This window comes from Phragmites australis, chromosome 14 (genome assembly GCF_958298935.1).
Source record: "Phragmites australis chromosome 14, lpPhrAust1.1, whole genome shotgun sequence".
Lineage (NCBI taxonomy): Eukaryota > Viridiplantae > Streptophyta > Magnoliopsida > Poales > Poaceae > Phragmites > Phragmites australis.
This window is the reverse complement of record NC_084934.1, coordinates 21,669,795-21,686,141: the sequence shown is the minus strand read 5'-3', so window position 1 is coordinate 21,686,141 and position 16,347 is coordinate 21,669,795. Positions and strand designations below refer to the sequence as shown.

General features: G+C 42.6%; 2 protein-coding genes across 2 annotated transcripts; one reads left to right on the top strand and one right to left on the bottom strand.

The window, feature by feature from the left end:
- Positions 1–3,940: 3,940 nt before the first annotated feature.
- On the top strand, positions 3,941–11,486 carry LOC133890324 (glycerol-3-phosphate acyltransferase 9-like). The gene is made up of 12 exons (XM_062330730.1): positions 3,941–4,332; positions 4,453–4,510; positions 5,100–5,260; positions 6,683–6,782; positions 7,674–7,769; positions 8,162–8,258; positions 8,357–8,444; positions 8,524–8,620; positions 10,654–10,739; positions 10,823–10,942; positions 11,009–11,107; positions 11,202–11,486. Exons 1-12 carry the CDS (start codon positions 3,941–3,943, stop codon positions 11,248–11,250), a joined length of 1,443 nt encoding a protein of 480 aa, XP_062186714.1. The 3' UTR covers positions 11,251–11,486.
- A 480-nt stretch (positions 11,487–11,966) lies between these two features.
- Positions 11,967–12,887, bottom strand: LOC133890574 (NDR1/HIN1-like protein 12). The gene has a single exon (XM_062331010.1). It carries the CDS (start codon positions 12,732–12,734, stop codon positions 12,129–12,131), a length of 606 nt encoding a protein of 201 aa, XP_062186994.1. The 5' UTR covers positions 12,735–12,887; the 3' UTR covers positions 11,967–12,128.
- Positions 12,888–16,347: the final 3,460 nt, after the last annotated feature.

Sequence of the window (16,347 nt, the reverse complement as noted above, 5' to 3'; positions counted from 1 at the left end):
TACCGCTGCCAATCTAAAAGTATTGTAGTATATCAATAATATGGAATTACATCAGTGATATGGCAATTTCGTATGAAATTATCGAAGTACCTGTGCTTCCATCGCTCGTCTATCGTAAGCAGCTCTCCAGGGCCCCATGGTCGAAACACTCCTAATTCCGTCTGGTGCTCGGCGGATAAGAAGCTGCGATGCTTCTTGTCCACTGCAGGGTCTAGAAGCTCAGGGGTCGCAGGGTCCGCCATATCTGCATTTGAAAGACATGTACATTAATGCATTGTTAGATATAGACAATAACAATATACTTTGAATGCAAATTCACTATATCACTATATGCAACATTAATACATTGCGAAAGTTACCTAAAAATGAAGGTTCAAATGGTACAAATCGAGCACAACACACCATAAAACTCATATAGACAACAGGTGCATCACCAGGTGTATTTTTGGGACAATACTTGTACGTGTGACCTGTTTCATTACATTGACTGCATCGCTTGACCCTAAGGCCAGCCTCGGATTCATCCATATCGTTGCGAATCCGATGAGTTTGTCTTCGGCCAGGTGCGTTCTTCATCTTTTCCAAATCAGGCACATATATTCTTGTAGGCCCTGGATTACTTGTAAAAGTGTCAACAATGCTGTAACCATACAGCTCATGATTCCATTGTTCAATATTTGATCTTTCATAAAATACTTTGAAATATATTACCTGGGAAGCATATGGTGCTCCGCACACGCAGCTATGACATGTGTACAAGGTTTGTGGAGTAATTGTGGCTTCTGGCAACTACAGATGCATGTCCCACTCCTTAGCATACACTCTTGAATATGTCGCTCATGTCTTCCCCTCTCCGACCCTTATCCCAACACAGGACACTGAACCTGTGCTCCGCAATCCCCTCTTGATTTGGCCTTCTTCATGTACTCACATAGCATCCGTCCGTAAAGCATACGATTGTCCTCCATTACATTCTTAGCAGCTGCATACCGATCAATAAAATACTTACAAGTCCCATACAAAATGCCTTCTACAATTCCAACTAGTGGTAGGGACTTCATTCCTTACATGACTCAGTTATAAACCTCTGCAAGATTTGTAGTCATTACTCCATACCTTGCACCGCCACTGTCGTACAACAGAGCCCATTTTTCATTTGACTCATTACGTATCCACTGTGAGAAGCTCCTAATAGCTGAACCTGATCTCCTTACTATCTGCAGAGTATCTGTTGGAAGAGGTCCGAGAGCTATCGGTTCATCACCATTAGGTGCAGCCTCCGCTGTTTGTTTTAGAGTCAGTTCATCAAGTCTTGCCCATAGCGCATTGAACTTCTGTTGCTGGTTTTGACTGCACAACTTTTTGAAAAGCTTCATCAACTCTTTGTTTTTAAACTATCTGTAGAAGTTCGTACCCATATGGCGCATGCACCACCTACTTTTGAGGTCGGGCCACTGTGCTGCTACACCTCGTCGAACACTACCATGTTGCATATCCAGCAAAGCGTGCAACAATCCTGCATGTCTATCATGAATGAGACACACATCTGGTCGGTCAAGAACAATAGCATGTTTGACCCGCTCTAGGAACCAATATCAGCTGTTCCCGTTCTCACTCTCCACGAAAGCAAACTCTAGTGGCAGGACTTGGTTGTTACGGTCGACCCTAATTGTAGACAATATCTGCCATTTGTACTTCCCAGTCAGGAATGTTCCATCTAGGCATATGATGGGTTGACAATATCAAAATACTTTGATAGTTGCGGCGAATGCAAAGAAAGCATGCTGTAATACTCTTTTCCTGCTGTACTCCACATCAATAGAGGGGTAATGCTTGATATCATAGTAGCTGTCTGGGTTCCTTCCACAAATTGTGGCTAATTGACGAGGTAGATTGTGATATGAATCTTCATTTGTTCCGAACCTCATCTCAATAGCCTTTTGTTTCACCCTTCATGTCTTTGCATAGTTTATTGTGTACTGGAACCTTTGCTCAATAGCACGGATTATTGATCGTGGCTCATACCTTAGGTTGTCTATAATCTCCCCATATATAACATTTGCAATGAAGGCAGATGACAGGTTTCGGTGGACGAACTCTATTTCCTCAATGTGACAATTATGTTCCTTAACTATTGAGCACTGCCAGTAGTCTACCTATTTCCCTCTGAATGTGTGCACCCGCTAAGGACACTGCGGCACCAAACACTTCACATCGTACTCTCTTTTACTAGATTTAACAACCTTGAATTGCCTCCGAAGAGACAACGAACAGAATTTCACTATATCAATAACTGCCTCCTTTGTAGGGTACATAGCACCCTGTGACACCTCATTCTCATGGTACTGCCACGGTGTCCGGTCAGCCTCGCTAACCACCAGCTTCAAAAATTCATGATCCCTCCACTCTGCAGGAACTGGAGCATTACCCTCCTCGTCAGATGAATCCCCATTGGTAAGGCCTTCCTCCATCTCTTCATCCTCCAACTCTATCTCTTCAATGATACTAGGGATGTGCTCCCCTTCATCAGCTACACCCATCTGTTGCAGCTCTGAAATATCACCAACATCCTCTCTGGACCAGACATTAGCCTGCTCTGATTCATCTTCCACTGCCTCACTTGGTCTTGCTACTGCTTCCGCAGAGTTCACCTCAGTTTGATCTTTCAGGTACGCCTCAGCTAACAAAACCAGCGGCAGGCCACGTTCACAACATATATCTATATACTGCCTCCAAGTTGATGTGGCTTCGATGGGAACAAGCTCACCAAAGTATCCATGACTAGCACGGCTGAGGACAGCTTTCAACTTCAGCTCATGTTGCTGCGGATCCAGTTGGAAAAACCGCATGAGCCATTTGCACACACCCACAATGGTCCTCTCATTAGCTTTACTAAGACCCTTCATGATATGACGAAATCCAGACAGATCTACACCGTTAGGACCGTACCTAATTTCACCCTCACCATAATATATCTGAAAAATTAATTTATCTGCCATCCCTGTAAACACCCGTAAACATAGCCAATGTTAAGACCGACAAATTATATTTCTAATTATCGGATAAAATAATTTACCGACACCGATTCATACATAACAATAGGTTTTCAATAATAGTCCTAACCAAACTAACCTATAAATATCACTCTATACAATCTATATTTACTACCTATTATACCGTGTGCAAATTAAACACTACTATTTTCTAAATGCTACATCCTAGGTTCATAAATTATCATATAGTACTACCTCCTATGTCGCACATTACAACCTTACAATTATTATTCAATAAAATCTACATTTTCAAACCTAATATAATAAAAATAATATTCTATATTTCACTACTATCATACAATTTTCTAAATAAATTTGACAATTTCCTATTAAACATAGAATTTTCTAAACCCTAGATTATACATATCTAAAATCTATGTCATATACTACTACTGCATTAATTAACAATAATAAAAAGAAAAAAAGACTTACCCGAAAATAATCTTCAAATCCGCGGCTCAAATGCAGCAGGGCTTCGCCGGGCTCTCTTCCTCCCCTCTCCTCTCCTCTCCTCTCCTCCCTCTTCACAACTTTTTCTTTTTTCTGAATAAAATAGGATTTTGGGCTAATTTTAGCCCTTTTTATAGAAGAGGCCGGACGGGGGTGGAGGCCGAGCGGCGCGGGCGGGAAGCCCCTTACCGCCCCCGTAAGGACCCCTACCCGCCCCCTCAGGGGGCGGTAAGGCACCGGTCACGGGCGGGTAGACCGTACCCGCCCTCTGACAGAGGGTGGTTAGGTGGCCTAACCACTCTCTCAGAGGGCTGTAGTCCTCTCAAGAGGCTGCAGACAACTAATTTTGCATTTTTTTCTACAGGGAATCTATTTATTTAAATTTTTAATAAAAAGTATAAAAATAAAAAAACTCCCCGAGAGGAGCACCCCGCTTTATGCATCCAAATTGGTCCGGGCCGGGCCGGAAGGGACTGGCCACTAGGCTAACCGGGCCGGCCCGTGGAGTGCCTGCCAGGCGGGGCCCACTTATATTTTTTGGACAGTGGAGCCCACTTACTTATGAGCCGCTTCCTCTTGTTGGTGTACCAATTCGCTGGAGAAGAGGCACACCGTACACGCCTCATTACGCCCATCCACGTGCTCACCCGCCCCATCGCGAAGCTTTCCTCGGCGGCGTCGTCATCGTCGTCTCACCGGCGGCGGGCGTGCGGCGCGCGGAGATTGCGGCCTCGTCGTTGGCGGCGGACATGGAGCTTGACCGCCCCAACCTGGAGGACTACCTCCCGCCCGACTCGCTCCCGCAGGAGTCCCCCCAGAATCTCCACCTGTAATCGCCCTAAGCCCTGCCTCGACGTCTCACTTTTTTCATTCCTTAACCCTAGTTTGGCCTAGTTCCGATTCGAGAGAGGTTTCAAGGCGTTTGGTGCCCAATTCTGTGGCTATGCAGGCGCGATCTGCTGGACATCTCGCCGGTGCTCACCGAGGCGGCGGGCGCCATCGTCGATGTGAGTGGCTCACCGATCTTTAATCTTCTCTTGCTTTTGTATTTTCGGGTTAGTCGGTGCTGTTCTAGTGGAGCGGTAAGAGCTCAGGAGATGTTTAGGCTTATGATCTGCGAGGTTTAGCAAGCTTCTTCTGTTGGTAGCAGCGTCAATTGTTTGGTGGAAATGAATACAGGCTTATCGCGTGTAAGCACTGAATCGTTTTTTGTTTGGGTTAATTCGTTTTCCATGCTTAGGTCGCGTGTTTTGGTTTATTCCATTTACTAGCTTGACGTAGATTATGTTCCATTTAATTTTAAGGTTTCTGAGGGTTAACATTTTGGTTTTGTTCAGTGAATTTACGGTTTAAAACCTCTGCAGCTATATATTTATTCTTATAGTGAATTCATAGGACTTGCGAAAAACAATTCCTTCACTCAAAAGAGTATGTGTGTTATGGTTATTATTGTTTTGCCTTATTTTTAATCGTCTCCATATAGGAGTTCTTATCATTTCTGTGGTTTTTGAGACTTTATAATCCACAAGGTTTAGCTAAAGTGATGTCCCCTTTTCTATCAGGAATGGTGTAATACTGTTTATTTTTTATACTCAGGTGAAGCTGAAAGCTCTACTAATATGTATTTTACACATCCAGGATTCATTCACGCGTTGCTTTAAGTCAAATTCTCCAGAGCCATGGAATTGGAACATTTATTTGTTCCCATTATGGTGCTTGGGTGTAGTCATAAGATATGGAGTACTCTTTCCACTGAGGTATTAGAGTCTTCATTAATTTGTTTCCAAAAGTTTGTGTTATTCTTCTTCATTAATTTGACAAGTTAGTTCACAAACTCTAAATCATAAGCAACTTTTTTTCAGTGCTAGCATTATTCTGCATTTCTTTATGAGTAAATTTCAGAGAACTACACCTAATTATTTTTTACCATTGCAAAACTACACTTTTGCACGCATGTTTCAGAGAACTACACATCTTAGCACACACTATTGTATGTCAAGTTTTGTGATAAGATATGCAAGATATGTGTAATTACCTGAAACGTGCACGCAAAAGTGTTGTTTTGCGATGGTAAAAACTGCATAGGTGTAATCCTCTGAAATTTACTCACTTTTTATTTATTGTCAGCATATATTGGGAATTTATTTATTGTCAGCATGGAGATATACTTTAGAATCGAAAGGTTTTAGACTTAGTAGGACCAAAACCGAGTATATGAAGTGCGATCTCGGTGCTACTAGGCATGAAGGAGAAGATGTTAGTATCGGTGGAGAGGTGGTTCCAAAGAAGGAAACCTTTTGATATTCGGGATCGATGCTACAGAGAGATGGTGATATCGATGAAGATGTTAGTCATGGAATCAAAGCCGGATGGATGAAACAACGTAAAAATGGCATGATCTACCTTTGCCTTCGGGGACCAGATTGGGAAAAAATGCTTTTGATCATCAAACCATCTCTTTCTCAGTCAGAAGCTTGAAGTGTAAATCTTGTGTTTAGGATATTAAGAAATCACATCAGAAGCCATCTTCTCTGCCAGATAACTGACATGTTCTTCACCTTCAGCAGCATATTCGGAAATATTGGGGCATTAGCCTGCCCTTTCTTTCCTCTGAACAAGCAACAAAGCGAGTGATGGATATTCTGATTTGCACCCACCCACTACTCCACAATTAACAAAGCTGCTTTAATGTTTGTTCAATTTAGTTTTGAAAGCATTGGAGGACTACTCTTACAACTTATTTTATGGCCATGTATGATCTATGCATGAAAACTTAGTGTAATGTAGTGACAGAAAGAAGTGAATTTCGCTCTACCTCCTTCATTAGATGCTTCAAGGTATGAAAGTGTTTTGGCCTAACCCTTCTGATCTGAACTAAACAGTTGGGCCAAGGATGTACACATTTTTACCCTGCTTAGTGTTTGGTCCATCATATTTGTTCTTTCGTTCCATGTAGATTTTCTTTCCCATGTTCTCCCAAGCATTTCTTTGTAACTTTTTTTTACGAAATATCTAAAGATGTCTTGACAATCTTTTTGCTGAAAATTTGATTTGTTGTTAAACTTGCTGGTAAGCTTGTCTGTGAAATTCATTTTCTGCAAGTGCTTCTCCTTCCTCTATTGTTTTCTTTTGTCAAACATTGAATCATTATCAACTAATTGTTTTAATTATCTAATCAGGTCCTTAACGCTTGCAATAGGATGGTTAGCATTTTTTTCTGCCTTTTTTCCCGTCCATTTCCTATTGAAAGGGCAAGATAAGCTGAGGAGTAAAATTGAGGTGAGCTATTTTATCTCCATATATCTATGTTAGCTTCTGTAGTATCTTTAAGACTATTTATTCCTATATTGTGTGTGCACGCGCAGATGCTTTTGTTTACCTTCAATCAGAACATGAGGTAGTGATTTTATCGTTCCAGCCAATGATGAGTTTTCTTTTTTTTCCTGTTGAACCTCCTCCTTTCTTTTCCTCACTGGCTATAAGACGTATAATGGAGGTTGTCTTCAACCCCACCACGAGTATTGTCTGAAATATGAAGAGGCCAAGCACGTTGCTAAATCTCTTTGGTACGTAGTAATTAGTACTGATAAATTGATAGTTAGGTTCCGTATCTTATGTCCAGGATGAACTGGGCCACGCTCGCTGTGTCAATTTCCAGCATTGAATGGTTATAAATTTTGTTATTTTGTAGGGATTAATATCATCTACCTGGCTTAAGTTTCAGTATGATTTAAATTTCCTTCAGTCTTATTTTTTCCCAACAATGCCTTCAAGGGAGCCTTGGGGGCAAAAGCTACCTGCATCATGAAAATCACCTACAAGCAACCTATGCTTATGATTTTCACGTGAGTGATCTTACTAAGCCTAGTAAGTGCAGCCCTTTCAAGCTTTTTTTAACCCAACTTGTGAACACATGTTTACTCATGTGCTGCATAAGCCATTGCTATTGACTTTAGATTCTCCATTTGGCCATACGCCCTGCCCAGTCATAAGTTGCCCTACCCCTACTGCTAGGCCATATGTCTTTTTTTCACATTATTTATCATGAAATTAATATTTTTCATTGCTTATGTTTGACAGTAAAGTAGCACGTCCAGGCTTGAACAGCTTTTATGGTGTTATGTGGTTTGTAACTTCTCGGGTTCTCCGTTTTTTTTAAACTTCATGTAGAGAAATTTGGTTGAAATGATGTGCAGCGTCTTTGTTGCCTCATGGACTGGAGTGATCAAGTATCACGGACCACGCCCAAGCACAAGACCTCATCAGGTTACCTTTTTCTTTGTTCTGGTAACTCATATTTGCATGATTTGTACATATGTAAGAACATTGGTGAGAAGTGCAATCTTCTATGCCTTTGAGTTGCGAAAAACATAACAGGGGTATTAAACTTAGCCATGTTCACATGGAATCTTTCATTGGCAGATGTAGAACAAAGTATTCTTTCCATCACATTTATTTGATCTCTCACATTATGGAGCTTATGTGCACTCTATTCCATGTTATATTATTGACTAAATTTAGACTGCCTGTAGCTCCAGTTATAGCATTTGTATGGAACCGTTATGTAGGTCTATATTGTTCTTATATAAGCACCATTGCTTCTTTAAATATTAATTGCTGATTAGTGCCCTTCGCATTTTTTTTTACCAATACAACAGGTATTTGTTGCAAACCATACATCAATGATAGATTTCATTATTCTGGAGCAGATGACAGCATTTGCTGTCATTATGCAAAAACATCCTGGATGGGTTGGTCAGTCTCTCATTCTTCAGAAACATCTCTGCTGATTTTGTTTTAGTTTCAAATACTAGAGTGATGATTTATCTACTTGTTTGTTCCCATCTTTGCAGGATTTATTCAGAAGACTATCTTGGAATGTGTGGGTTGCATCTGGTTTAATCGTAATGATCTTAGGGACCGTGAAGTTACGGCACGAAAGTATGTTTTTTCTTTTTCTTTTCAAATCGTAATCCTATTTGTCCTATATTTAATTATATTCAGAGATTTATATTGTCAGGCTACGAGACCATGTTCAACAACCAGACAACAACCCTCTCTTGATTTTCCCGGAAGGAACTTGTGTTAACAACCAGTACACTGTCATGTTCAAGAAGGTTAACCATATCTTCTTTTGAATGACAATATAATTGTTCTTTGATTATTAACATTATATATAGAATGTTTCTTCATGAGAAAATCAGGATTCCATTTTCATGAAACTCTCTATTAATCTACATACCTTGAGCATACTCATGGTGTTAATACAATGTCATTTTCAATTTTAATATCAAACCTACGAGCACATTATTCTTGCTTTGTACAGAGCAAGAATAAAAATATTTTCATTGCCACTCATACACAAGAATGTCAAAAGGTGGCAGATGCGGGAAATTGGAAAAAGTCTATTTTTCGTCCCTCAACTAGTTACGGTTTAATTTTTGTCCTTCAACTCCAACACCAGAAATCTTTCATCCCCAACATTTAAAACCGTTCGGAACTTGTCCTTCGACCTGTTTCAGAGTGGTTTTGGATATGTGACCCTGCTGACTTGCATCTTGCATGGTCTGACCATATTGACTTAGCTTCTCCCACATTAGAGCCCACCTGTCAGTCTCTTCTTTACCCCCTCTCCTTTGGACGTAGATCCTCTACCTTTAGCACATTCATCCACCGTCCATAGGATCCAACGGTCCAGAGCATGACCACTCCACCTTTCACCTCCTCGCGCTTGTGGCCGGGTACATAAGCCATGCAACCACGGCGGAGACACAAGTCAGCGGCCAACTCAGTGGCACGGCCAGATCAAACACAAGTTCGACAACGCGTGGTCGGAGCAATCTTCAAAACACAGGTCGATGGCAACACTGGCTGGATCAACCAAACGGCAAAACACGGGGAGTTCACACCGGCACTGCGCACGGCACTAGGCCACCGCTGAGCCAACCCATCGAGGTGTGGCACGGCGGTAAAGCCTTCGGCTCACCCACCACCATATCACCCTGAAGGAGTAGAAGGGGAACACATGGATCAACGCACGACGATAGCAACGACATACCGCGTCGACTCACTGAGCTCCTTGGGCGACAGCACGACGGTGACCAGTCTCCATTGGCGACTACAGCACAGGGACTCCAAAGGGGCCAACACAACGACGGTTCACCAGACCAGCCCGACGGCGGCTCATGAGGCCGTCGGCTCCAAGCGGCAGTAGGGTGTCAGCGGTGCGCGAGTGGGGACGACAGCCGGCACAAGGGTAGCAGGTAGCAGGGCCTCACGGCGGCCAGACATCATGGCAGCAGGGCCTTCAGCTTACTCCCCTCCATGGGTGGCGGTAGCAGGGCTCCGCCCACCTCTTCCATCTGTGCCCCTCCTAGGTTGATCTCCCCCTCTACTGCTTATATAGGTCGGCAATCGGGAAAACTTGTGAGAGATCAAATTGGTTATGATTCCCCAAAGTGTGGTGGCCGGACTTCAACTCAAACAAATCCAAACCGATTCCAACTAGAGATAGAAGGGAAACATATTTGAATTGGGTTTGTCCAGAGATATACGTGGAATTCGGTTGGGATTTGATGCGCTAGAGTTAGATGAGCTGTGGATAGAGAAGGGACGTCGCCGGAAGGCTACTGAGGTTACGTCGATGAGGTAGATGAGCACGAGCTTGGCCTTAAGGCTGCGTTGCGAAGGAGCGGGAGGGCTTGGAGGTAGGCGTCGAGGTTGTCAATGGGCACACCGATCCTGCTTGTGGAGCAGTGCGTCGACGAGTGTGGTGCGCACGGAGGAGGCTGGGTCACACACGGAGGAGCATGGTCCAAAGGAGAGGGAGAAGAAGAGGTTGACGGGTGGGCCTCAATGTGGGAAAAGCTAAGTCAGCATGGTCAAGCCACACGAGATGCAAGTCAACAGCACCATGTGTGCAAAACTACTTTGAAACAAGTCGAGGGATGAGTTCCGAACGGTTTTAAATGTTGGGAACGAAAGATTTCTGGTATTGAAGTTGAACGACGAAAATTAAACCGCAACGATAGTTGAGAGATGAAAAATAGATTTTTTCCCCGGGAAATTTGTCACTCTTTGCATGGCTTTTATTTTGACATTTTCTGTTATTGACCATGACCATGGTGAATTTGACTCTATATGTTCTCAGGGTGCTTTTGAGCTTAGCTGTGCTGTCTGTCCAATAGCTATCAAGTACAATAAAATATTCGTTGATGCGTTTTGGAACAGTAAGAAGTAATACAAATGAGAAAATAAATTTTCTTTACCCAACACTTGCCTCTATATTTATCATAATTACGTCACATTAAATTTTTCAGGCAATCTTTTACAATGCACTTGGTTCGGCTGATGACATCATGGGCTGTCGTGTGTGATGTTTGGTACTTGGAGCCTCAATATCTGAGGGAGGGAGAGACAGCGATTGAATTTGCTGAGAGGTAGCATATTTGGATTCCATTTCTTTTTTGAAAGGTCAGAATAACTTTTTCATATGCTTTGTGCAGAATAAGGGACATGATAGCTGCTAGAGCTGGTCTTAAGAAGGTTCCGTGGGATGGCTATCTGAAACACAACCGTCCTAGTCCCAAACACATCGAAGAGAAGTGCGCTCTCACTATTTTGGTCAATTTGTTCAATTAACTGGCTATCATTTTCTGAGTATTCTTCCAAGTTTCTAAAACAGTTTTCAATCTCCAGGCAGCGCATATTTGCCGAATCTGTTTTGAGGAGACTAGAGGAAAAGTGAACAGGCATCAATGTTGAGTGCTCTTGGTGAGCGCTATTGGGGCTTGCCATTTAGCTACCTTAATTCAGTTGGCTTCCAAAAACAGAAGGTGAGTCTGGGACATGTGAAATGACCAGCTCAGTTTTGTTGTAAATTTGTTAGTAGTTCGGTAGAATCAACAGCATGTACTTCTCAAGAAAGGATATTTGCATGTGTTTTGGCTATTGATTTGATGATTGGTTAGGATTAACACTTCAGCATGCTGCTCTCTTGAGATATTGTGTTGGTATTTATGAACTGCGGGATCATTGTTTAAATTCATGTGCTAAGCCAGGGGCACTGATGGAGAACATCAAAGGTACAGAAAGGGAGTAAAATGAATTGCCAGCATTAGTAGCCAGCTGCCTGCGTGTATTCTGATCTGATCTTGTTGCCAAATACTTAGCTTAATATATGTTGGTCGCGGTGACATTTTTAGACAAGGCGTTCGCCACGTCTACTGAAAGCAAAATTAGTTTTTAGACAACGTTGCTGGGTTCCCGGCTTAACAGACGGAAGCCCTGAAGCTCATCGCACCATCAGCATCACCGTAGGTTCATCTAAGCGAGATATTAACCTGGCAGAGGACGCTGTAACATTTTGTTAACATTTGTAACAAGGCAGCCGACAGCATTTTTATCTGATTTTTCAAATTTGGAACCCAAGATCACAATTTACGAGTCCACAACTCTCTTTTTGATATGCATGCACATGTTGTGAATAATCGCGTTACAACAATCACAAGTATCAGTCAAATTGTGCAACAGCTAAATACAACGTGACTTCGAAAACAAAGACGAAAAAGAATAGCAAGACCCAAATCAATCCCATTCGAGAGGAAAACGAAACAAACAAGGGCACTAGAAGTAGAGCGTGCACCGCTTGTTTTTGTACTGCTGCTGGAGCGTTCCGTCCCCGCTCAGACTGAAGTCGCACTCCACCTTCATGTGGTGCTGCCTGGTGTCCCACATCTTCACCTGGAACCGCACCGTGGAGTTGAGCAGCAGCCGCATCCCGACGCTCCCTGCCGAGACTTCGCCGGTGAACCGTGGCCACACGGGGTCGGTCGGCACAGGCCCCGACGCGGTGAGGGCCCCTTGCACCGGCGTGTCGCCCTTGGGCGCCTGGTAGAAGGGGTACATGACCTGCCCGGACGCGACGAGCTGGTTGCCGTAGTACACCGACCCGTAGATGGCCTCGTAGTGGATGCCGATCTTTTGGTTGGGATTGTGCTCGTTGACGGTGAACGTCACCGGCAGGTTGGCCAGTCCGGACTGCCGGTTGGCGTTAGGGATGGAGAAGTCGGCGAGGAAGAACTTGGGCTTGTGCGGACGGAGGCTGAGCCAGAGCACGAAGAGGATGATGCCGGCGACGAGGACGAGCGTGAGCAGCACCGCGCAGAGGAAGTTCACGCACCGGACGGCGGGGTTCTGCCGGTTGTACCGTGGCAGCCGGTAGGTCGGCATCGCGGAGCACGCTGCCTGCTGCCTTGGACCTGGGCACGATGGTGTCGCATGCGATCGACGTCTTATAGCTGTAGCCCAGGGCGTTGTGCACGCATGCAAGGCAGTAATATTCCTGCCTTGCTCAAAGATGAGATGCTGACACGCAATAGACAGAGGAGCGTACTGCGTGGGCATTGATTCCTGGCTGCTTGAGAGAGAGTTGAACTGTGCTGGAAAGTGAAACAAAAATGTGTTGAAGTAATGTGATCCTTTGCAAGTCCTTTTCCTAAAAAAAAATTCCTTCAAGTCTTTCTTCCTCCTTTTTTCAGTACGGTTCTCCTGTATTGATTCTCTGCATGTGTATGGCGTAACTGAAGTTTTTGAGTGTGAAGGCAGTATTCCTGCCTTGCTCAAAGATGAGATACTGACACGCAGTAGACAGGAGCGTACTGCGTGGGCATTGATTCCTGGCTGCTTGACAGAGAGTTGAACTGTGCTGGAAAGTGAAACAAAAATGAGTTCAAGTACTCTGCATGTGTATGGCGTAACTGAAGTTTTTGAGTGTAAAGGCAGTATTCTTATATTCTGGTGTTCTTGACTAGTTTACACTTAGGTTCGTTGCTTAAAGTTCCAGCAGATATCGGAAGAACAGTTGCCGAAACTTCGTCCTTGGGCAAACACAAAGGCAAATGCTATTATGCTGCACAAGGCAAACTATCATGTGGATTCGTTAGAAACTGTGATGAACTATTTAATATTTAAATAGTATTTTAATTAATTATTAGAAGGATCATTATTTGTAATCATAACCTTAATTATTAAGAAGAATATCTTATCGGCAGTTTTGGCATATGTTTTGTACATAAGATTAGAAAACACACGTTTCTAACATATAACGTCACAACAAGATTTAAAAAAGAACGAGTAATTAACCTTATATTATAAGTTATTAAACATTCAACCATTTACACAAAATATTAGATCAATTACGCAGTGGAAACAAAATTATAGACAATAAAAAAAAAGTGAAGCCACATACCATTAGGCTCCACTCCAAAAGCTTCGCCACTCGAGAGTAGTTACCTACTCAAGCCCGCCACCAACATCGGCGGACGTGAAATAGCCAAAATTAGCTCCTTCTCACCAGAAGTACCTGAAAAAGTAGCGTGACTACGAAGGTACTCGTAAGACTTAATTCATATAGGGTATATATAGATAACCCAACTGTAAGGATTATGCATTAAGCCACTAGCAAGAAAAAATCATAAGGTTAAGTAAATTCATATGCGTAAGCAACTTAGATATATATGTATGAACACCTATACTTAACCAAACAAATTTTTCCAAACCTGTAAATAACATAAATATAAATGTAAATAAAACCATCTCATATAATCAACAATTATCGACAACCATACCTAACAAAACCATACCAACCATCTCATATTCATGACTCTAAGATTGAGTGTGAAGGCAGTATTCCTGCCTTGCTCAAAGATGAGATGCTGACACGCAGTAGACAGGAGCGTACTGCGTGGGCATTGATTCGTGGCTTCTTGACAGAGAGTTGAACTGTGCTGGAAAGTGAAACAAAAATGAGTTCAAGTAATATGATCCTTTGCAAGTCCTTTTCCTAAAAAAAAATCCTTCAAGTCTTTCTTCCTCCTTTTTTCAGTACGGTTCTCCTGTATTGATTCTCTGCATGTGTATGGCGTAACTGAAGTTTTTGAGTGTGAAGGCAGTATTCCTGCCTTGCTCAAAGATGAGATACTGACACGCAGTAGACAGGAGCGTACTGCGTGGGCATTGATTCCTGGCTGCTTGACAGAGAGTTGAACTGTGCTGGAAAGTGAAACAAAAATGAGTTCAAGTAATGTGATCCTTTGCAAGTCCTTTTCCTAAAAAAATAATCCTTCAAGTCTTTCTTCCTCCTTTTTTCAGTACGGTTCTCCTGTATTGATTCTCTGCATGTGTATGGGGTAACTGAAGTTTTTGAGTGTAAAGGCAGTATTCTTATATTCTGGTGTTCTTGACTAGTTTACACTTAGGTTCGTTGCTTAAAGTTCCAGCAGATATCGGAAGAACAGTTGCCGAAACTTCGTCCTTGGGCAAACACAAAGGCAAATGCTATTACGCTGCAAGGCAAACCATCATGTGGATTCGTTAGAAACTGTGATAAATCATTCAAATAGTATTTTAATTAATTATTAGAAGAATTATTATTTATAATTATAACCTCAATTATTAAGAAGAATATCATATCAGTAGTTTCGGTATATGTTTTATGCATAAGATCGAAAAACACGCATTTCTAATATATAACATCACAACAAGATTTAAAAAAGAGCGAGTAATTAACCTTATATTATAAGTTATTAAATATTCAACCATTTACAACCGTTTACACAAAATATTAGATCAATTACGCAGTGAAAACAAAATTATAGATAATAAAAGAAGAGTGAAGCCACATACAATTAGGCTCCACCCTAAAAGCTTCGCCACTCGAGAATAGTTGCCTACTCAAGCCCGCCACCAACATCGATGGGTGTGAAATAGCCAAGATTAGCTCCTTCTCATCAGAAGTAACTGAAAGAGCAGCGTAACTATGAAGGTACTCGTAAGACTTAATTCATATAGGGTATATATAGATAACCCGACTGTAAGGATTATGCATTGAGCTATTAGCAAGAAAAGACCATAAGGTTAAGTAAATTCATATGCGTAAGCAACATAGACACATATGTGTGAGCACCTATACTTAACCAAACAAATCTTTCCAAACCTGTAAACAACATAAACATAAATGTAAATGGAACCATCTCATGTAATCAACGATTATCGACAACCATGCCCAACAAAACCATACTAACCATCCCATATTTGTGACTCTACGATTGATGCAAATAGGCAGGAGCATGCACATGACCGAGCGCATGGCAATTCGAATTATTTTACACCCTGTAGGGAGTACAACTTTACACACATGATATGAGGATTATACGGCTTTAGTGACCATATAGGCCCACCCAAGGGGGTACCCATGTCAACCTTTCTCGTACTCGGAACTACCCACTTGCTAAACTTAAAATACTCTATGGATTGGATATAGGCTAGGTTAAACTTAGGTCTAAACGATATGAGGGTCGAATAGAGCTTGAAAATAGTGGAAGAATAATAGAGGATGCCACCTTAGAGTATGATAGCTTCCTAGTGGATCAAATCACTTTGGAGAAGCTCCAGTTTGGAGATCAGGCTCTGGGGTGGCAAGCGGGCTTGAGGTTGGATGAGCGTGCCTTCGGTGAGGGAGAAGAGGGGAGAAGCTTAGGGAAGTCCTCCGGAAGCTTAGGTAGGTTCCCACCGTTGATCTTCGGTCGTCATGGACGTCAAGGTGGAGCTCTCCTTCTCTCTCTAAGGTGGAGTTGGGAAGAGAGTGAGGGAGTGAGAGAGAGAGAGAGAGAGTGAGGAAGCGAGAGAGAGAGAGAGAGAGAGAGAGAGCAAGAGAGCAAGAGAGAGTGATGGATTCACTTAAGTCGAGCCTCTGTGCTTTGGCGGTCAGACTGCCAATGCTCCTGATCAAACCGCAGTAAGTCCACGTGGTTGCACACCTGGTGATTAGACCGCGGGTAAGCCC

Coding starts and splice junctions, on each gene's coding strand:
- LOC133890324 (XM_062330730.1), top strand. CDS start 3,941: ATGCATCCAAATTGGTCCGGGCCGGGCCGGAAGGGACTGGCCACTAGG. Junction 4,333..4,452: donor TCCCCCCAGAATCTCCACCT/GTAATCGCCCTA, acceptor GTGGCTATGCAG/GCGCGATCTGCTGGACATCT. Junction 10,943..11,008: donor GCGATTGAATTTGCTGAGAG/GTAGCATATTTG, acceptor TGCTTTGTGCAG/AATAAGGGACATGATAGCTG.
- LOC133890574 (XM_062331010.1), bottom strand. CDS start 12,734: ATGCCGACCTACCGGCTGCCACGGTACAACCGGCAGAACCCCGCCGTC.